This window comes from Limanda limanda, chromosome 6, assembly GCF_963576545.1.
Source record: "Limanda limanda chromosome 6, fLimLim1.1, whole genome shotgun sequence".
NCBI classification, from domain to species: Eukaryota; Metazoa; Chordata; class Actinopteri; order Pleuronectiformes; family Pleuronectidae; genus Limanda; species Limanda limanda.
In genome coordinates, this window is record NC_083641.1 from 20,610,304 (window position 1) to 20,633,780 (window position 23,477).

A 23,477-nucleotide genomic window follows, 5' to 3' on the forward strand; every position below is an offset into this window, starting at 1 on the left:
TAAAACAGGAAAAGAGGATGTAGTTTTCTTGAAATCAAACATTTCAATAGTTTATTGCATCTGTAGGAAAATGCTCACAGTCCTCCAATGAGCAACAATACAAAGAAAAGAAGGACGTTGTAACACTGAAAGATGATAAAAAAAACAAATAAACTGCGGCTCGGCCACCCTCCCCTCCTCAGTCTGCTCTTCACTCTGTTTTTTCCAGTTCATTAAGATATACAAAATAAAACCACAACAACCGAACCAACACGAGATTCTGTTTTCTGTCTGTATCAAAGTAATTATAAAAATAAAAACCTTTTAACTCCAAATCTTTAAAACTTTGCAATCGTGTCATGAAATTCTACGGATCAAAGAGAGCAACAAGTCCAAGCGTGGAAGTGTTTATGTTCTGTATTGCACCCATTACAAACAAGCCTCTGTCCTCGGTTGTGTTCAACGCAACTTTTTGTTCTGTGCAAATGTCGAGCGATGAGACATCTATTGTATAAACTGGTGCATAGTCATGCTTGACATGTTCACAAGTAACATGCACAAACATAAATGTACAGTTAGAGTTAGCTCTTCACTAAAATCCATCGTGGATTAGAAACAATGACAGGAATATTCACACGACACAAATAAAGAAATACCACTAAAAACAGGAGGAAGACTTACATTAGATCTTTGAAAAGATGAATCCCATCTATTAAAACTAGCTGTTCGATTATACTACACATTCAAATGATACACGGAAAGACATTCCCTCTCTGCGGAAAACCCCAATTCTTTTTTTTGCTTTGTTGTCAGTGTACGCAGTTTGGACAGTACATCACAGGGACGAAGATAACAAGTATCTGTACAATCAGTCCAGGAAGCCTTTTGGAGGGAATCAAAGTTCCCGGGTACATTTACACATTAATCAGAATATAGACGATACACTTCCAGACTAGAAAGAACATTCACTATTGAATAGTGGACATTTCATACACAAAGTTCATGCTGTCAGATCCAACCATGGATTATATGAGATGTGTCATTGATATTGTACAGGAAATCTCTGCTCTGTGAACATGGGAGCACATAATGGCAAGCACGTATTTCCCTTCGTCCTCCGGCTTTTGGTGTAACTGAACGTCATCAAAAAATCAGTGCTCGATTCTTAATCTCATTTTATGTTTAAGATCAGAGCTACAGTCTGAGTAGAAAGTAGACCTCGGGCTCTGACGCAGAGTGAGAGGAGTTTGCATTCGGAAGAGTGTCGTCTGTGTAGTAGCGATCTCCATAATGATCCCCATTTCCATAACGTAATGATGTGCAAGCTCCCTCAGGAAGTCCCCTGTCCTCCAGCTGATCCAGGTACCCGACGATGTATGAGCCGGTTGAGTGTCTGTTAGCTGGTGGATTCTGTGAGGCCGGTTTATTCCTAAACACCACCCCACTAGTCGTACTATTGATTGCCACACCTGGCCGAGACTTTACAGACTCTTGCTGTCTTTCCCGTGCACGGTTGTTGATGTGGCGCACCCGGCTCTGGCTCCGAGAAGACAGGCGACGGGTCAGGGGCGGAGGGGAGTCCTCTGTGTCCCTGGGAACCACAGGAGCTGTACTTGTTGCCTGGGGCTGTGACTGTTGGGATATTGATTGGGATTGGGATTTTGCTTGAAAATGCAGCTGAGGAGACTTGGACCTCTCTCTGTCACTGTCATCCGCCTCCAAACTGACCAGCTTACGTAGCTGCTCTGTGAGTGGATCACTCGACTGGGATTGGAAAGTTGCGCCCCCCATGGTGCCCATTCTCCTCTGCTTCCTCATGTGTGGCGTGATGAAACTGCGACTAATAATGTTGTATTTGCTCTGGAAGTTACATGATATGTCTTCTGAGGTCAGGTCTCCCAGGGACTTGGACTTACTTTGGCTGGGGGCTGTGGAGTCTATGGGAACAGACTGGGAACGAGTAGATAAAGGCCTTAAATTCAAAACTCTAGTTTCAGGCTGCGACTGGTGACTGTTGGCGGTAACATTTTTGCTCCATGACTGCAGAGTGTGCGGCTGTGTTTGACTTTGACAGTGTGGCTGAGAGTGTCGAGGAGCAGAGGATTCTGATGAGGGCTTGATGCAGTCATACTCCATGTGGCTGTATATTGCATCGCAATCTGAAGAAGGAGTAGGTAGTCCTCTGTCTCTACAGATGTTTGTGGACGCAGCAGATTGGCCATGGAGGCTTTCAGATGAGGAGAAACCATTGTGGAAACCCCTCGTTTGCTCCCTCTCCATCTGGTTGTACCCTGGGCTGTGTTGTTGAGGTCTGTTAAGGAGCTGGCCGCCACTGTAGCTCCTCTGTTGTTTGTAGGAACTATTGAAGTCTCTGCTGTTTTCAGGGGCTGTAGAATTGCCCTGGGGAACGGAGTAGCCATTCTGACACTGCTGACTAGGGTTGGGGGGTCTGGAGTTGATGGGTCTGTGGTTCTGGTGTGGATGATGATTGGATAACTGATACGAAGGTTTATTGATTGGGGACGGGGAGTGTGTAAATGCTCCATGAGGTGGATATGAGGGAAACTGTTGTTGAGGATCAGAATATGACAAAGGCTGCTTCTGTTGGGGGTAGTTGGGAATGGATCCGTGGTTTTGGTAGATGGCATGGCGTTTGGTTGGACTTGTGAGCCCCTCCCATTGGCTGCCATGTCTAGGTGAAGTCAGCATAATATCCAGTGGATCTTCGTCGACATTAGTTTCCACATCTGCAAAAGCATTTCTTGCTGTGTCTCGATGAAACTGGAAAGAGGCGTTTATGGGCGTACTCATGTACCTTTGGGAAGTACCCTGTTCTATCTCAAGTACAGGGAAATCATTCACTTCCTCATATACTCTCTCCTCTGCCTCCTCAATGTCTTCACATCCAGCCCGTTTCCTGTTCATATCCTCCCAAGCCACATGGTGCCCTTTCCCCAATCCCTGAACCACTTTTCCCGGAGAGGACCCCAAGCTGTTTAAAGACGTGTTGACCACAGCGTCTGCCTGAAAACGGGCCGTCTCTTTCCTCAGGTTGTGAACTGTTGCAGGCAACAGCACCTCCTCGTCCAGAATGGTGTACACCTCCTCAAGCTCAGCGGTTTCTGGGCTGGAGAAGAGGACTGGAGTAGAAGTGTTTCTCTGAGAACTCAATGGAAGGATTTCGTGGTTTACATGATACATTTTTTGAGCCGCTTGTTGGGGACTTGTCAGGTGTTTCGAGTTAAGAGAGGCTGTGTTTGTCTTTAAAAGAGGCCTTAAATCTTGCAGCGCTTTTGGAGTGGTAGGCCTGAAGTTCGGGTGACGGGAAGGAGTGTGATCATGGGATGATGTTGTGAAATCATTTTGGTCAACGGTGCTTTCAAATTGACCAATCAGAGCAGAAATAGAGCCACATGTGTCTTGCTCATTGCCCAAGGACACAGCATCGATGAGTCTGGAGATGCTGTCATGCAAAGATGTGGGACTCTTTAGATCACAGTCCATACCAACAGGATAAAGAGGGGCCACAGAGGAAGGGGCAGAAGAGGAGGATGAGGAGACTGAAGGTGCAGCAGTGAACGTTGTGCTGTTTGACGATGTTTCTAGTCCCATCTTGTTGTTCGCGGAAGATGAGACCAAAGAGTTTTTCTCTGTCCCTGCGAAGATGATGATTTCATTGTCTTTTGATGGATAGTTGACATAGTCATCTTCCTTTCTTACGTCTCCTCCACCAATTACCAGATAAGAAGCCTCCGCTGATTGTTCAGATTCTTTAGTTCTGTACATCTTGGAAGGGGAAGCGATGCTTGGTTCGAAAGAAAGTGATGATTTGATGAAGTTAACAGAGGACGACCTGGGCCTGTTAAGCAAACAAGCTCCTGTGGACACAGAAAGAAAAAGATTAATAAAGACAGGCTTAGGCTACCATTTGAATGTTGAACACCAAGCAGACCAACGATTAAATTACAACAACTAACAGACCAGCCAATACAAGGCAATTGCAATACACAGACAGATGGATCACCAAATACAACTGTGAAGGGGAAGCTGGAAATGAGGCTGTGGAGGTTAAACAAAAGGAAGAATCCACGCTTGCGAACATCATATTAGGAAAAAGATGGTCAAATGGGATTGGTTTGGTCAAATGGGATCAAATGGCACATCAATATATTTCTCAGACCACTGTCAAACAATACACTGGGTGGACGCAATACTGATATGTTTTCGAACGATGCAACCTCCAGACAATAGGTGTTTTAGATTACCTGCAGGACCATCCTAGTCAGTTCTCTACCATAAAGAAGCACAACAAATGAAGATGGGACAGAAAGAGCATGTTAAGGCATCATGGAGAGAAGTCTGATTTGTCAGTTCAGGTGGTTAATGTACAAGAGTTTCAGGCCCTGTTCAGACCTGGTTTTAACATCTGTCCTCAGAGATCTGATCAGTGGACGTTGTTCATCTGTTCACACCAACACACGTGTCTCCTGTGATCAGATCTCACTTCCTCACTCTATATGCAAATAATCATGTACACCATGCATTCACGAAGACCAAATAGTGTTTGCCAATGTGTCCGATGATAATATTTGTGTGTGTTTATTTAGATTGCAGATTCAGGAGATGAGATAATAAATGAACTGTTTGCAGATCTAAAGTCATCATTTGGTGGTCAGTGTTGATATTGTGATGCATTGGCAACAAACAAATCCACGTATGGCCACTGAGAAACGTAAAAATACATTTGACTCATTGTGAAACTGTAACAGTTCAGAGAGGTCAGCTGAGTAGGTGTCCTTCATAGAGAATCTGGCAACATGAGTCCCAAACCACCTCTGAATGTCTGAGTGATCAGATCCCTAAGGACAGATGTTAAGAATCAGGTCTGAACAAGGTCTTAGAAAGTTGTAGCAGGATAAGTAAAGCAAAGGAGAGAAATCTTAACACGTAATATCTGACATTAATCAGTGTTCAAAGCAATTCAAAGGCAAAACTTTGCTGTACAACTTTTCAACTTCAAGCATTGCATTTTAAAAGAAGTAGCCCTTCATCATGTCATTTATAGAAATTACTTGTATTACAAAACAAAAATATTCCACACCCAAAAGTCACTCTGCAATTAATGCCGCAGATTGCTGGGGCTTGGTTCATGCTAGTTTTAGATAAAGAGCTCAGCATCTTAATTATAATTCATATGAAAATTATTTATATTATATATATATTATAATATTTCAAATTATATTTGTAATTCTTTGACTAGAATGAGTTGAAATTACCCACCTAAGATAGTGTCTGCACTCATATCGTGCTGTTCCTTGTCTTGGGAGCAGAGGGACAGCTGCCCTTGCAGAAGCCTTTCTAAGGGCATGGAAATCGGCCTGTGGATGAGCGGGGGTCTGGGTTGGAGACGCCTCTCCACCCCTCCCTCCTTCCCTGACACGCCCTCTCCTCCCATCCCTGCGCCCGTGCCATTCTTATGCTCTGATATTGATGCCACAGACTCTGATAGCAACATCTTTGTCTTCTTCCGACCCTTCGCCGGGGCACTGGCCGTGCGCCGCAGGAGGTGATCGCTGAGAGAGCGTTTGCGAAGGCCGCCAGAGTTTGTATCCACGGAGGACTTGGAAGAGCGGCTAAACAAACCCCGGATCCCTCGCAGATGATGACCCTGAGGGCAGGAGAAGCAGAGTGTGAATAAAATACGTGTAAATAATTTTGCTATCCGCCATAGTGCACTTCTTAACTCAATTTTTTACACATCATAGTTTAAAGTTAAAGGGTTACTTTTCATTAGCAATGAAAAGATACAGCTTAGTTCACACCAAGTCAAACAATGGCATGCTTTTACATGCATTACCATTAGATGGCAACCTTCCTCCTCACATTATCAAAACACACACAACACGAGGCTGCTGAGGATGCTGCATGCTTATGTTGTAAATTATTCCATCTTTGTTGATGAGAAAAGGAAAATTGTGGATAAAAGTTAAAAAGCAAACTGTACGACTCGGTGGTTTAATGTCACACACAAACAAGTCACGGCTGACAGCTTCATGCATTACTGTTTCATGCAGCACCACACACAGAGCCCACAGGGCACCAGGATACCTTGTTAGATCCTAGAAAGTGCATTATTGTAAAGCTGGGGTTCAGGACTAGAGGGCTCCACTAGAGAAACAAAGGATTGAAGGAGGGTATGTTTCAGTGATCGATGTGTTGAGAGAAACACGTTTTCTTCTGTTTAACTTTGAAATATCGGGGGGGGGGGAGGGGGGTGTGCAGCACTTACCTTCCCATAGACGTCATGCACTGACACATGCACAAAAATGGACGCCTCGGTCAGCCCCTCCAAGTAAACATGTCTGTAACCTGTTGTTGGACATGGAGGGAGAAAGCATTGAAGCAAGGGAGTGAGCAGTAGAACGATAATGGCTGTCGTCAGACTGGTGATTGTGTAGGATTTGCCTGAGGGGGGGGGGCATCAGGAGTTCAGTCACAACAAAAAGAAGAACCTGCCGAGCCACAGGTCTTTTACCATTTAAACCAAACAAATTATGGTTCACTAGATACAAGATAATGAGCCCCATAGCAATAACATGGCCTAAGCCACGAGGTAAATTGTGTTTTTAAGCGTGTGTGTGTGTGTTGGTGAATCTGTCTAATCGTGTTAAATAGCAGAAGTGAAATGGAACTGCCAGTGACATACTGTGTCCTCTCCTCAGTTCATGTCATTTACGCAGCAAAGTTTCTATTATTAAGATAAAGCTCAGGAATTTTGCACATACCAGGCATCAGGCTGCTGAAGGCAACAGTCCGTTGACCAATAAAATCTCGTCCAATGGGGTCGTGGTCCCAGACGAGGAAACGCACCAAAGCCACCTCCGCCATGTGAAGCGTGAAGGACAGAGTCTCCTCCCATACTGGGTTAAAACCTGAGGAAAGCACACATATATATACACATCTCAGTTTGATTAGGACCTGTCACATCATCAATGCCTCATTCATACCGAAATGTACTCTACATCTACAAAAAAAGAGCGAAAGATGGATGTGGAAGAAGTGACGTGTCAGATGTTGTATTTCATGGATCGATGACCGGCACAGTAATCTTATAATAACGTTGAGCTCCCAGGGCTCCATAACCTTTCCCAGAGAAGGCTTTCCCCCCCTCCTCATTCCGGATGCCCTCATCTGTGGAGACATGTTGGCGGTGACACCAGCAGACCCCTCCCTTCAATTTCCTTTAAGCCTCTAATTAGTTAATCTGACACTCAGAGTAAAAATGCTCCACAGCCCAAAGTAAAATACAGCATCTGTGGCTGCGGTATTGTTTTATCTCTGCTCTGTTCTGCCCTCATCCCTCTGTCATCACAGAGCTGAGGCTACTACAGCTTCTGCTTTGGATTGTGTGCCACACACGTTTAGAAATAATATAGAAAATGCAAAGATACAGTCTACACAGGAAGGTTTTTATAACCCTAGAATTGAATTAGATGGCTGCACTGTAACTACATAATGTATACAGGGGAAAAGCCTGGAACATAGTAGGAGCTATATATTACGAAAAAAGCGTGAAGAGGCTGAAAATTGACAAATCAGACAACATACTTCTTTGAATTTAAACACATTTTTACAGTTTTCCCATGTGCCCGTTGACATGTTTGGTCACTCTTTAGTGGTTGTGACATTGTGTTATTGTTTAAGTCTAAGATCTGCGTGTGTCTCACCATTGTCATCCACAACTCGTGTCTGTTCCTTGCAGCAGTCGATTGGAAGCCCAATGATCTCCACTTCCACAAACGGGTCGATTATCTGATGCAGGAGAAAAGGCAAAGAAATCAATTGGTTATTATGTTATATTTCAGCTGCGGGTAGACAAGTGTGATATTGGGTGCATACTTGTACATTTGTGTGTGATGTGAGAGGGAGAAGGACAGATGGCGAGTGAAATGAAACAGGGGTTTTGTGCCTTGGCGTGTTTTTACCTCGCCACGGTCCCCCAGCATGGAGTCTGGTGGCTTGGGCAACTGCTGTCCACTAATGATCTTGAGAATGAGCTGCTTCTTGGGGTAAGCTGGAAGAGGATCATCACAGAATGGGTTGAAGGAGCCTGGAGGGAAGGAACGACAGCAGAGCGAGAACTTTGATTTATGTTGTCGCTAAAGCCTGAAAATCCAAAGCTCTTAAATATTCTTATTTCTGAGACTGGGTACATTGTGTTGTGTGGCTGCAGTTGGGATCACGTCTACTGGAAGGCACGGGTTGTATGTTCTCAATAAGCATTGCATCATTACAAGCTCCACTGTAAACTACTTGTGCAGCAAGGCCATGAAAATCAACCAGCCGTGTGATTTGCTGTGTAGCTAACTCAGTCGGTGAATAACTGTTTTAACAACATTGTTGCATGTGGAGTAAAAAACAAAATTAAGCAGTCTTCACTTCTTTCAATTACCTTAAACTGTCTCCATTTAATTCTTACTGAAAATACAATTATATTTAATGCGGCAGGCAAATACCATATATACTGTATGTATGATATTTTTAAATATTGGAGATCAAGAGATTAAGATATGGATCATTACATAATAACATTTTATAATATATAATAACAATCATGAGTCAAATTCTGTATTAATCATCAACCTTTCATTTCATAGAACATAATCTCTCTGTTCTTCTCATGCTACGTTTACATTTAAAATCCTCTTATCACATGTTTATATATTTCTGCGATGAACAGATGCAAGTTAACAATCCAACACTAAACTCAAAGCAATGGCTTGGACCCAGCCTGACTGCTGTGTTACCTTTGCACATGGGGGGCGGCTTCAGGACGTAGCCACTGCCTCCGTTCACCATGAACTTGGCTCTGTTGAGCTGCATCATCCTGCCCTCTGTCTGGTAGTTCAGAGCGACTGGAGGAAAGAGGATGAGGGAGACCTTCAAATCAACTGTCACTCAACCTCTGACTACACACAATTTGTCATCTATTGATTGATCAGTTGATTCACTTTATTCACTGATTAAAATGTTATCTAGAACTCGGTGTAGAATACATTAGCTGTGAAAATCTTCTGGGGGCTGCTCGATAGTCTGGCAGAAATCACTAATCATATGAGGAGGCCCATTTTTCTATGATTTTTTTTGGATGTGTTTTTGTATTTATCACATGCCCCTCTTTGTTTTATTCATTCTTTGTTTTATTCATTAATTCCGTTTGTTTTTACAACCTTGAGACCCTATTTTGGAAAAACAGACGATGAGGAAAAACACCTCCTCGGTATCAGTGTCTGTTTTTGTTCACCTGAGACAGTAATAGAACAGAAACAAATATTTATTTCCCCAGAAGACATTCATTAGACGTTGGAATCATGATGCTGGTCATTTACACATAAATTCAAATAATTTATTTTTATTAATTCCACAGCCTTTATTCATTATTTATTTAACTATGATTATTATTCATTTATCTAGGTTCCGGCCTTTTTCATAAAGTACACCTACAAATCAAAGTGCACACATCATGCAGTCACATACAGTGCACACACAAACGACTTAAACAGTGGATTAGTAATGTGGATTTTAATGGATATGACTAAACCTATTACTGTCTGCACATATGTCCACTAACTAACTACACAAGATGAGGAGTGTAAATAAGGTGTGTGGTGTTCAGGTCGCAGATGACGTCTGTTGTTGTGTCTTGTCAGTTCATGACAGATATGCAGCCAAAGGGAAGTCACCTGATGTTTCTATTAAACGACAACCTCCAGACGGGTCAGAAGCTCGGAGCAAGAAGTCTTACCCAGCTGACAGCCCACGTTCCAGTAGAACTGCGGGTTGAAATTGGACGAGTCGATGCGATAGGCCGAGGGATAAATCCGTGACAGCTGCCTCTGGTTGAAAGCCAGGAACTGTTCGGTTTTGTGATTGACCAGAGACTGAGCTCTGGTCTCGCTGAATGACAGGACGTCACCTGGAGTACCTGAGGAGGAACATTGGACGGGCGTGAGATAACGTCTTCAGGGTGAAGACTGCAACATCTTTATTACTTGGTGGAAAAATGAGGTTTGGGTCAGGGAAGAACCTTTATCCAGGATGTTAACATTGAAAGATAAGGCCTTTTGAAATTTTTCTTGATTTCTCACAGAATAATTTAACAATCTTGATCAAAAACAAACAAAAATGCATGATATTTCTGTGTGTGCAATAAGTGCAGATCCAAATATAAAGCCGGATTTATTGATTTTTAATGACTTTTCATTAGTGGGGCCATTCTAGTTTGCTTGTGTGTGTTCAGGTGACATAGCTGTGTTGATTCACCTTCATTGAGGCACTCCTGTGAGGCGACAGAGTTGGTGAACACCACCAGGTTCGACAGATCTCTGCTCAGTTTCATGGTCTTCCTCTTCCTTCCACCCCTAACACAATTGGAAGAAAAGGCAGAGGAGAGCGGGTTAAGGTCATGTTAAGATAAATGAGACACGTGAAGTAAAAAGGACATAAAGTAAGACATGCACTCGCTCATCTACCCACTAAAGTATTTACTGGGGCCAGAACATAACGGGCAAGAGAGGACTGTCCATCAGAGAGGCAGCTTGCAAACCGCAGGAAAGAGCATCAAAGACGAAAAGCTTAATGGAGACCCGAGCTCATGCAGTGCAGCAAGACCTGCACACACATGCATGTTCGCGCACTCCACACATACAGTCTTGCACAAACAGTCACGTAGCCGCTCAGGCATCCTCACAGGAATCTGTATGTGACAGATCTTGAAAACACGCATATATAAATATGCAACCAGGAGCAGTGACTGGGATAACAAAGGGAGACAAAGCCCTTCTACACCGAACGACTGAGGGAGGAAAACACAACAGAATTTCCATACGTCCTGGCCAATGCTCGCTCACAAAGAAAAAGGGAAACAGAGACAGAGGTAGACAAATAATAGATGTAAAAGAGAATTTGGGCCGTTCTAGAGCTGCAGACACTTTACTTCTTTTAATTATAAAATCCACAATGATGCTTCAGAGGAGATGAGGGGCCGCATAAGTGCCAATGTTCAATGGGATGCAGAAAAATAAAAAGTGTCATAAAGCAATGGTGTTTTGTAGTACAGTATATTTTATACTACGGTATCTTTCTACAACCTTATTTTTCAAGATGAAATACTGTGCTTTAACTTGACTGCATTTATTAGACAGCTACTTACAGCCCTTTGTGGGGATTAAGAGAAAAACATATGAGCGGTTTAATGATGTGGGTTCTTGTGATAGATACCTAAATGTATATACAACAGTCTGAGTGATGTCCACCCACACCAACAACAGCAATTAGTCTGGTTTTTCATGTTAAAATCAGACATGTGGCTCTATAGGAACGATCTAAGACCCCGGAGCAAGTGCATTTAAATGTCCACATCCATTTGTGATCATTTAGCTCTGTAACAGTTGTTGAGCCTCAAAAGGGTTAAACTAAATGAATCATAGTTGTGATTTGTTTGAGTCAGTGTTGTTTCCTTTTCAAAAGCCAGATGTGTTGCACTTTGGTGGATTGTAATAAGCAGAGTGTATGCCAGTGTCCACCTGCCTATTATCATTATCTTAATAATGGAAAATAACAGTGTAATACTTTGTCACTGACTTCAGACCAGGTTTCCGTTGGAAAATGTGCTAACAATGCACCTGACCACGGCTCGATCTCGACGAGTGTCAACATGTTGTTCTAAATGCAACTTCAATGCTGACTACAATTAAATACTATCCTTAAGTATTATTAAAGTGGAGTATTGATACCTTTACGATACTATATACTCTTACGTTTTACAAGTGGTTACAGAAGACGAACACGGCAGGGCTTAGGAAGTAAAAAGAAAAGAAAACAGAAGAACAGCTGCGGTGGGATAAAATGTCCGTTTTTGACCAAAGTTGACATGATGAACTCAGCCTTGAGTCCCTGGAGCTGCGTGCTGACACCACGTGTGATTTATTTTGTTGTGGCCTCAATTTCAGGGACCTGTTATAATTACATTTTTTGAAATGATAGTGCAGGAAGGCATAAAGGCCAATGTATACCTCTCCGTTGTTTCTATTACGGATAGATAAGACCGCCCTATCCGTCGTGAAACGCCCTCCCAAAATGCTTCCGACAGCTTTTCGTACACGTCTGATTTTTCTAACTATCCGTCTTCATGTTGGAGACCCGACGGACCGCTCTTGGCTGTGATTGGTCCGCGAAGGACATCATTTCCGTATGACGTAATTTCCGTATTTCCGGACCTCAAACTTCCTGTTTACTTTTAGCAACAAACACGAACACAAATATGATTCTACGATTAATGTGACGTGTGTGTTAAGCTAGCGGAGTTGTCCGGCTGACGGTGGCTCGTTAGAGCACTGAGGGCATATGTGCACGGTCACATACGGTTATAACGAGCTTTCAAAACGGCGCTAGCAGGCTAGGCTAGCGGGCTAGGCTAGCCACCATGCTAACTGCGGTGGTAACAGTGCAAGAACCCGCCGTCACGACTTTAATTCCACTTCTATCATGACACTGTTTCTATAATACCGTCAGGTTAGAAGCAAACACTGGGTAGTAGTTAGTGCCGGGAGTCCCTGCTGACTGTGTGTGGAAGCTGGGGGGGAGCTAGTTCCGTGTAGCTTCTAGCTACATGTAGCCTCAAGCAGATTCAAGCTGTGGAATCAGCAACACAGTTCGGAAACAAGACCGGGGAACCGCTGCGCTAAGAAACGATTACATCAGCATCTTGACCCGCTGGGTGTCACTTTATTTAGTTCTGTTAGTTGCCATGGTTCAGTGTGTGGGAGGAAAGCAGGGAGGAGATGAAATAAACAAACGTGGACTTCTTCTACGCCAGATGGGGTAGGCTTCTCTGAGCTCGTCTTCCGTTGCGCCACCTATGGGTTTGGCGGGGAATTGTTTTTAGACGGATAGTCGTCGGAGAAGTAAAAATCAAAAAGACTCTTTGTCCCCCGCTGAGACCTCTCCGAGAAACGGATACGTAGAAGTATATAAGAGCCTTGAGACAGGGATTAATCAAAACCCCTCAGGATCCCCTTCCTGATCAGTGGTGGCTCCAAACGGGAAGTCCATCATTCTTTCCCTCACACAAACACCAAGGATTGCAAGATAAGCTGTAACGGCTGCACGGCACAACTGATGCCTTGGATGTTTAATGCTTCCAGCGACTCAGCAACTATCAAACCCTATATTTGTCAGTGATTGTCAGTGTTGTGGTGAAGCAGGTCAAAGGTCACCTGTTGAACTGTCCTCCAGCCTCCCTCCCAGACGTCTCCTGGCCGTCTTCCTCCTTCTCCACGGTTTGGCACGACAGCCTGGATTTGGAGTGCCTCTGGAAAATGTACACACACACACACACACACACACACACACACACACACACACACACACACACACACACACACACACACACACACACACACACACACACACAATTGTATTGTTTTAATTACAACTATAATTTGCTTACGGTTGGAGAAATTTCTATATCCTTCCAGTTTAAATTCTGACACATGAAACCACCTACACACAAACGCAGTAAATGAGATCACCACAGGGCACCGACTGGTGCCGGTATGTGTTTAGCAACGTACGAGTATATAATGTATATAGCATAATTATAGAGTGAGTGTTGGTGAAGTGTGTGAGCTCCTGAGAGAAGCAGCACCTCTATTAGAGCTAAAGTGGACTTGAGAAGAGAATGAGGGTCGCAGTAATTGCAGGGGTTTAGGCAGCTTGCCAACCGATTAAAAGCACCCATGCATATATATATATATATATATATATATATATATATATATACACACATGCGTGGGAGGATGCATGATATGCAAAAAGGATGCATAAAGGAATGAAGAGGAGATGTGAGTGGTTAAACCAAGGAAGGAGAGCAAATAAAGAAATGAAGTCAGAGAGGGAAATAACAAGACTGTGAATTTTAGAGAATGTGAAGAAAAACGGCCAAGCAAATATTATACAGTAAAAATCAATACATTTAATTGATGATAACTTAAAAAAAGGAATAGAAAAATGTATTTAAAACGCAATTCCCATTTGAAGCATTTCTCTTAAGCTCTACACCATCACCAGCTTCCTGAGGGACAAACACATCCCTCAGAGAGGATCTACATCAAGACTGTATACATTCTTGGACCTGCATGTTTAATTCTCTGATATGAATAATGCATACATTCACTGCATTCAGCTGCTGTGTGGAATTGAAAGATAAAGTGTGGCTGATTTAATTGAGGTACCTACCACACGCTGAAGATAGCTCAACAAAAGGTTGCATTTTAAGTTTGATTTGAAAAAGGAGCATATATGTCAATATTGTTTAAAAAACAGCTATGTGAGGAAATAATGTTATGATTTTGTGTCAAAAACTTCACTATGTACAGTGTGGCAGAGATATCTGTCGGAGTTGAGGATCAGGCACTCCCACAGTGCACCACTTTGTAACTCAAAAGGTGAAAGTGAGACACTGTCCATCTCAGTCCAACATGAGAAGATGTCATTAGGCTAAAAACCGGCAAGCCAACTCCTCCCCCATGTCCCTCACCTTCTTATGGCTCGTCTTCTACTCCTACCGCCACTACATCCTCCCTGTCATTGGGCAGACAGTCTTACAATAACCAACAATAAACTCTCTGCCAGTTACATAATCAGATTGCAAGGAAGACCAGTCTGGAACAAATTATTCCCCCATCCACCCAGATTTGGCACAATGTCAACAACTGCTTAATGGTGAGGTAAGACTTGTTCGAGCTCACTTTAGCTAAATGTGAGGATAAAGGCTGGAAGTTGGCTGTGAGTGGTCAGTAAGCCCAGTCCTGGACAGGAACACTGTTAAGCGTATCACAAATAACAGACACGACAACAAAGAAGCTTCCAACCGGGTAAACCCTGCCTCCATTCAAAACACATGGTCCAGACATAAGTGGACCTCAGCAAAACTAGTAAGAGACATGATGCACCATCAGGTTTCACTGGGGTGCTGACTTTCACCTGAAGGTGTTGCCTTTTCCCAAGAAGTGATGTTTACATTTTCACTTCCTTTTTTTTCTCTTATGTCAGTCTTATTAGCACGTTGTCACTCACTAGGTGAAGCACTGTGAACCGCACTAACCTGCATGAAAGGTGCTGTGTAAATAAAGTTTGACTGATCTGTTTTGATGACCGTTTGTCTGTTAGTCTGTTAGAAAGATGAAGCAAAAAAGGAATGATCTGAATTTCTAGCTGGAAGGATGGGACCCGGAACCTGTTCACGTTTAGCATGGATCCAGACAACTTTCTTTAACTTTGCAGGATCTGGCATTTTTTTTAATTTTGGGGATCATAATGGGGAAAAAAATCAGGCACATTTAGGGAACTGATATGTATGAGTGTGCAATTTGGTCAGACTTGGTTGAATGTAATGGGGACTCTTGGGCTTTGGCGGAGACATTCTAGTTTAGTGCCATTCTAGTTTCTTGGGTTTCCAGCAGCTTTGGCTCTGCCGAACCTTTTCAGCGTCTGTTAGTCTCATTGACAATGTTAAAAGGATGGCAAAGGCTGGTAAATGAATCCAGACTGACTCTTCTGCAGAGAGAATCAGGGATTTCTCCAATTGAGTGAAGGTTTACCAAAGTCTGAAAGACACTGTTGGTGGTTTGAGGCCGGTTTAGGGTCTTAAGTACATAAAATAAAGAAGAAGAAGTCGGATACTGTTCAATTAACGTTTCTAAAAAGGAAGCTTGCAAAAGTTTAGTAGTAGAGAAGTGAAATGTTTTATTGCCACCTCACCTAAAAGTGAACCAACCTGATTTAGCTATTCGAGAATTCACACAAATAGATCAAGAATCAGGCAGAAAAAAAAGAGCCATCTTTGTTGCGATGCTGCTTACCTTCTGTTTGAGAGTCGTGATGAAGGATCTGCTTTGGGATTTCTTCAGAACCCCTCTGGAGCTCTGGAGAAGAGGAGAACACAAAAAAGAGAGTCGAGCGTGTGCATGTGTCTGGTTGTTTTTACATTCAAGTGTGTGGATTATCTGGTGTGAATCTAATAACAGCCACATTGGAACTAAGTGAGTCACTTAAACCCTTAAGCTCAATAGCTGGAGGGGCAGCAACAGGCATCATCCAATAAAGCAGTGCACAGCTGAAGAGGAGAGTGGGTGAGAAATATGGGAGAAAGAGAGAGAAACTGAAAAAAGACAAATTACAGTAAGGACAGAGACAGAAAAAGCCTTAGCGACAGGACGAATAACAAGGCAGGAGCAGAATAAAGAGAATAGGAAAACCCCGATGCACAGAACCCACAACATTAAAATGGCTGTCAGGAAACTGAAGCTGCTAAAAATAGCACAAGAGGCAAGCAGGGAAATTAAATATTAAGTAACACTGCAGACATTTTGTTTCTCCTCAATTTCAGACTGTTTTGACAAGGTTTGGATGAACCACCAACCATGTAGGAAAAATCACGGCCCATCCAGAGTGGCCTGAGGAGCTGCTGCTTGTTTGTGCTTTACCATCTGCTCGCTGGGTTTGACCTATGAGTGCTGCAGCAACTACTCTACTCTACTCCTTTATTTTCTGCGTCTCCCTTCCGTGACTAATACTGTGGCCTAGTTTCACGCTCCCTCTCTTCTCTTTCTTCTCCCCGTCTGTTGAAGTATTACTATGCTCCATATGCAGTACTACACCTCGCCTCGGGGCTGTACCTGCCGCAGGTTTTTCTGGAGGCCCTGGTGCGTTGCGCGCAGCAGGGCTCGGATGCTGAAGCTGTCGCTGTCTTCCTTGTCTCCGATGCGAGACTCCTTCAGCAGAGAGTCCAGTTTCTTTCTGATGTGAGACTCCACCTGGTGGTGACCATTTCCCTGTATGAAAGGAGAGGAAAGTCAGACGTGTCTATTGACAGGAGATGATGAAGAGTAACAGCATATAGAGAGAAATTAACATTTTTTAAAAAGGTGCCAAAATAAGAAAATTTTAAACTCTTAACAACTTGAAACATTTTGGTTTTACCATCAGATTTCTTTTTTGACTCTTTACTAAATGTTAGCAATACATTGTTATAGGATTGCTCAAAGACAGAGTAAGAATTTAAAACATTAAAACCTCAAAAACATAAAAGCTGTGTGCTGTGTCGCTGGTTAACATTGGATTAAATGAATAGTTTTACGTTTTAACAGACTTTCTTGCTCGGTATTCGATAAAAAGTTTGGCAAAACTTTCTACTGAACTGCTAAAATCACCCAAATCCCTGTATAACAGATACTCAGTGCTACACACTAACATGTTTCTATCTCAAAACTGCTACAGCAATAACTACAATTTCCTAAAGGTGGCGTGGATGTGTACAACAGGCCTGACAATCAGCTTCCCCTATCGTAAAAATCTGTCGCCTTCTATATGAGGAAAGGGTGAGATTGCAAGAGTTGTAATCAGCTCAGGGTGTGTGTTGCAATAAAATAAAATAAACTCATGGGTGTAAAAATTGAATCCAGTAGATGAAGAACATTTTTGCTAATAGAGGAAAAACCAGAGAGAACATTACACACTTTTTTTTCCCACAGCCAAATAAGTGGTGACTGCTGTGAAAACATGCTGCTTTAATGAACTCAATACAAAACCTCTCATTAGTGAAAAACCTGCCACCACCCCTATAAAATGGCGATGATCATCCAACGTGGCATCTGCACCCTCATGCTTCCAGCTAAATGTGAGAGAACGATGCCATTTTCGGTAACACAGCTGAACAGAGTGTTTTCCTGCTTAAATGTGATGAGGCTGATCTGGCACTACTGTACGCGAGGCAAAAACCACAGAGTAAAAATAACGATAAAAGAAAATGGCACTTGGAAAGTTGAACAGCGGCATGCGGCGATGATATGCTCGGACATTTTTACATATCGCTCTGATGCTTATTTCTTAAAAAAAAACAAAAAAAAAACTACTTAAAATTCTTCTACGCTTGCGCTGACGTTATTTTTGTATCTGCATCGTTAAGCATTGATTATTCCAAAACATTAAAGACATTGATGTTCAATAAAACAAGCACCGACATTACCACCCAATTACTGAAGTCATTATGTCGAGTGGAACAATGTCGTTAAGATCCCATTATCCACCCTCTGTTTGTGGCGGATGTATGGGGAGGGACGAGCATGAGCCTCTTTTCTCCCTTTTTTCTGATGGGATGTTGTTGCTGCCTTATTCATTTCAATAAACAGATTAAGTAGCACCTGAAATAACTGCCATTTTTCTGGATTTTCTGGAACGTTTCCTACCAGCCCCCAAGTAAACTGTCTGGAAAATTTCCAAATAAGTCCATGTGAGTATACAGCTTGATATTGTCCGCATAATTCAGTGTGAACGAGTGGGCGAGTCTTATCTATCAGACAAATACAAAAAGGCGCTTTAAATTTAAACGATGCAGACAAAGAGGTCAACGAGATTCGAGGCCTCCTGTTTTACCACTTGTTGAAATGTTCCGGACAATTTCCAGAATTCCTCTCTGAAAAAGGCCATGGCCACACAAAAGAAAGTTGCCCTGACAGAGACAAATATAAGTGGCAGAAAAAAGTAAAGACTCTTTTATATCTTTATATTCAATATTGGACCGAGAAAGACGAATGCGTACGGAAATCGAGAGAGACCGACTTGAACAATGTGTGTGAATGTGTCAGAGTGGAGGTGGTAATTAAAGCAGTCATCCAAGTTTGTGTGCACGTGATACTTGTGTCTACAATCCTCTCTTACGTTGCTGTTCTTGAGCTTGAAGTCATCCTCAATTTCATCAGCGCTGTCATCATCAGATACTTCCCCTTCCTCTGCGTCGGCAGACAGATAGGACGGCAGACGCTTTCCCTGGAAGGAGAGAAGACAGACAAATAAATGTGAGGACAGCAGCAAAAACGCAATTGACCCAACACAACCCCTGAATACACATGGATCCCCACACAGGTCACACCTCTGACAGTCCGAGAACCCAAAATCAAAAGTTAAATAGGTTTCACTCAGAAAATCACAAAACAAAAACCACAAACACACCCAAAAGTAACCTCTTCCTTCATGGGCCTCCTTTACCTGTATTTACAGGCATGACCGGAAGCCATTACTTTCCACGTTTAGGTAAACAAGAGGGCACAAGACACATTCTTGTGCACATGGAAACACAAACACACACACTGAATACACGATCAGCGGCAGATTCTGCGAGAAGCTCCCCGGGCAGCTCTTTCAGCCGAGTGGAAGCCCATTAGTGAGCCATTCTGAAGGTGTGAGTGGGCGTCAAGATTATCTCAGCTTCTTCTTCTTCTTCTTCTTCAAAACAAAAATCAGTAACAGGCTCAGAGCTTCCTGCAGTCAATTGAGTCTTTCACTGGCTGACATCACCACCCGCGCTTCCACCGCCGCCACGAGCAGTCGGCCCCCCTCAGCCCTCTCGCTGTGTCTGTTAAAGATCCTTCCACCCTTTCTCCGCTGCCTTGTGACTCTCTGTTCCCTCGCTCGGCAGAGGTGGAGGGCTCTCGAACGAGGGCAGCGAGGGGGAGGATTAGGATGGAGGGAAACTCTTTGAGAGGAGTAAAGGGCTTTAAAGAAAATCAATGATGCTCTTTCACTTTTACAGACATCTGGCCGGGGAGGGACAGAGCCAGAGCTCCTTTTCCCTGGGAAAGCTTTCTTTGTGTAAAAAAAGATAAAAAAATCAATTTTATCTGCTTCTAATAAAAGACAATAAATGCTGAGAGCCTTTGCTCATCCGCCTGCTCTCTCCTCCTGCCTCTCACGGTTTCTTTGTGTTAAATAGCTGCTCTTGAGCTGGACGATGAGGATCAGGTGGTCTGAGGCCATCAAAAATTGAGAGCTGATGTTTGAGAATAAAATAAAAGGGACACATGTTGGGTTTTCATTCTTTTTAGGTTGATCATATCGACTGTTTCTCTTGGGACGACAAAAGTGCTGTAAAGAGAAAACAAGGCTAGACAGGATATACTAAGAAAATAACCAAAACGACAAAAACGTTATTTTTCATGCGAGCTTTCTTAAGAGATTTTGCTTATTTTTATTTCTTTTTGGAGCTAGCACATTTTCCTGCACTATCATTAACATCACAGTGCTGATATCCGAGGGGTTCTGACTAAAGTTTTAAATGATATTCGGGTTTGGTTCTGGTTAAGTCACATTGGTTGGTCTATCAACTTGATTTTTTACACTGCATATACAGGAAAACAAATAATTATGCGAGTCAAGGTAAGTAACTGCATCTGACTCTGAGCAAACATTGTACATAAAGATAAACTACATGACTGCGCCCTAAAAGTGAAGCCAAATCATGTTGTTAGCCTCCTGGTGGCTGGCTGCAGTATAGGTCTTAAACCAGGTCTCCTCCATGTTAGTAGATACTAGGACATGGGCAAAACTAAAAAGTCAATGTTTGTCAAAGATGATTTCTGTTATTGTTCCACTGATGTGTATTCAAGTAAGTTCACCGGTGAAACATGATGATAGAAGCTACAGGAGCTGCACTGACTCCAGCTCCAAATGTGCAAAATGGCAGCATTTATATCTTTGATATTTCAGCTGGAGACGCATCATCCATCTTTATCATTCGGACGCCTTCAGACATGAAACATGTGGCCCGAGCTGCCATATCTTACCATGCTGTGCCTTGAAGGATATGGACCGTCTTAAAATAAGGTAAGTACAGCATTTCTGTTTTAACAGCACCTTGGTGAAGAAGGTGACAGATGTGCTCACACTGTTTGTGTTTCTGAAATGCGTTATAGTGCGGAAAGGCTTTAAAAATTTAGCGTGTCCGCTCTGGTGTCATGTTATATTACAGCAGATCGGAGCTGTAGCGATCTCACTTATATAAACGTCTTAATGGTTTTAACTGGAAAGAAGTGACCTGGACCAAAGACAAAGAAGTGAGAGGCTCCACTCAAAACACACACATTGTGGGTGTGACTTCATTGTCATGCTCAGGACACCATAACTCCACTTTGTCTATACATAAAACTAGTTGTTTCTGTTGTTTCTGGGTGTTATATAAATGTTTAAAATCTCGTTTACATAACCTTTAAATGTGCCAGGGGGACTGAATATATGTGATGCATTAATTTTTATGATAAAACTGCATTATTTATTAATCAGTTTGCCTGTTGCCTGTTCTTTAGTAATGTTATGTTAGTTTTGGTTTAATGAGGGATTTAGAAGGTAAAGTATTTATCTGACTGTGTCATAATGATGGTTGTGTCTGTTAGGTTTGGGGTCTTTTTAAGCGTGAGTTTCAAAGGAAGCTGCCGCTCTGTCATCATATGCAACTTTCTTGCCCTTCTCTTAGGAGTAATACAACAACCTAGTTTTATCCTCTGTATATCCTCTCCCTTGTCTCCATCTATTAATGTGCACTAATTATCTGCCTTTTCTACCCCCCGATCCTGAGTAAACTTGTATGAATAAAATATATTGAGATATGGTGCTCACTTTTCATTGCTGTTATACAGGAAATCTGAAGGTGTGACGCATCCCTTGATTCATAACCAACTGGGCATATTATGATGTAGCAATTTGATCAAATATTTATATTTGCCATTTGCTTGTGTATGACACATTTACTGTCAGCCCCCCCCCCCCCCCATCCATCTCTCTTCTGAGTTGTTCTTACTTTGATGAGTATCTTGCCCTGCAGGCTGAGAGGACTGGGTAATGCTTTGGAGTCTCTGCTCAGTGCGTCTCCCACGTCGAGTTTGTCTCCGAAGATTTCTCGCAGGTACTGAGCAATTTTCTTCTGCTGATTGATGCTACAGTGGTTCTCTATGGACAGAATCACCGGGTACCTGACGAAAGAGAAACACAATGATTCATACTCTTTAAATAAAACATGTAAGGACATAAAAGCTCCGTAAAAAGTAACACCAAAGCACCTTGATCGCCCCCTGGTGGCTGGCTGAAGTATAGATTATAACCCCTCCCCCTACTCCATGTTAGCAGAACCAGTCAAAGTAGATATCCGCTAAATTTTTTACATGTTTCCTCTCACACTGATGTATGTTCGAGTGCTCCATCCCCCGATCACAGACTCTGGCTCCACCTGTCCTAGATGGCAGCGTTCGTATCTGTGATATTTCTGGACAGCGGGAGGAAGTGGAGACACATCTTCACGCCTATATAGATCTTTATCCATCTTAAGCTGCACTCCAAACCGTCTCATGTCGATGGTCGTGAGCCAATAGACTTAAGTGAGATACCAGAGTGGATCACATTTCACTTCCTTTTCTCACCTCCAACCCAACAGAATAAAGAGGTAAATGATAAAAAAAATACAGCTTCCTGAATACGTCTTCACCTCTGTGGTAGGGTGAGTGTGTGGGGGGAGGCTTGTGCGTGTGTGTGTGTGTTTCATTTAGAAAAGGTGAAATGACTTATGGCCACACAGCGGCGCAGCTCAAATGTCAGGTTTGTCAGACTGACAGCTCCCCCTCAGGGGACGCAGCCCTGCTCTCACCTCCACCTCTGATCCCAAAAACACACCCGCATCCCTGCACACTCGCCCTTAGACACAACCGAGTTCAAAATAAGATACGACGCAGAGCAACACCCACACTCATTTCATGTCGACACACAGTGTGTTGGCTCAGTGAGCTGTGTGATGTGTGTGTGAACGTGTGTGTGTGTCGGAGGGAGAGCAGAGACTTTCTCCATTACAATACAGCCCTGGGGCCATTAATCATATTAACAGGAGGCACTGATGATAAAATATCTGTGTGAATGTACAAGGTGCATGTCAATGGTGAGAACAGCAAGAGAAGAGACAAATTAATATTACGTTTAAGTTTACTATGCAGGTTTTTCTTAATTAGCGAACCTATTTATATATTAAACATTTTTTATAATTTTTTTTTTTTATTAGTTAATTCACAGAATAATACAGGGACCTATAGCAAAGTTACCTTGAGAAGAAATACAACTTCATTCACTAAAATTATCTCAAGCAACCAGGGAATATTTGGCATTTCTCGCTGGAGAACGGTCTTGAATAATTAATTGTTTGAGCTGTAATCTGAGGCACACATAAAGTCAAGACTAAAAAATAAATGGAAAGGAGGTAAAAGGAAATTATTTCTAAAGACATAGCAGGCAGCCTTCAAAGTAGAAAAGTGTTTTAATGTGAATGTGGTAGTTTATACGTGTCTCAAACTGGGTTGTCTCTATGTTTTTATGGTAATTAACTGTTAATCTATTTTGTCCGGTGATTGATTGGTGAAGGAAGATGGAAGTCTCAAGAAAGTGATCTTCACCAAGTCTGTCTAGTCGACAGAAAAATAAACGAAAAAAGGACCACAATATTCAGGAAAGTGCTAAAGTAAAATTTCTGTATCTGCACCAAATAGAATGAGTTCTCTATTGGACCCAGCCTCGTCCCTCCAACAAGTCTGGTCTAAATTGGTTTGGTTGCATAATCCTGACAAATA

The 23,477-nt window shown here is 42.6% G+C and overlaps 1 protein-coding gene across 1 annotated transcript in view; it reads right to left on the bottom strand.

Annotated features, from left to right (window-relative positions):
- Positions 1–66: 66 nt before the first annotated feature.
- Positions 67–23,477, bottom strand: part of plch1 (phospholipase C, eta 1) — a 60,982-nt gene continuing 37,571 nt past the window's right edge. The window contains exons 11-24 of the mRNA XM_061072525.1: positions 21,671–21,842; positions 18,760–18,867; positions 16,719–16,874; positions 15,903–15,965; positions 13,257–13,351; positions 10,303–10,400; positions 9,785–9,964; positions 8,787–8,894; positions 7,965–8,089; positions 7,707–7,791; positions 6,765–6,911; positions 6,269–6,348; positions 5,260–5,647; positions 67–3,857 (exon numbers count right to left, since the gene is read on the bottom strand). Coding sequence (XP_060928508.1) covers positions 1,174–3,857; positions 5,260–5,647; positions 6,269–6,348; positions 6,765–6,911; positions 7,707–7,791; positions 7,965–8,089; positions 8,787–8,894; positions 9,785–9,964; positions 10,303–10,400; positions 13,257–13,351; positions 15,903–15,965; positions 16,719–16,874; positions 18,760–18,867; positions 21,671–21,842 — 4,489 coding nt within the window. The 3' untranslated portion in view covers positions 67–1,173. The remainder of the gene's footprint in view (positions 3,858–5,259; positions 5,648–6,268; positions 6,349–6,764; positions 6,912–7,706; positions 7,792–7,964; positions 8,090–8,786; positions 8,895–9,784; positions 9,965–10,302; positions 10,401–13,256; positions 13,352–15,902; positions 15,966–16,718; positions 16,875–18,759; positions 18,868–21,670; positions 21,843–23,477) is intronic.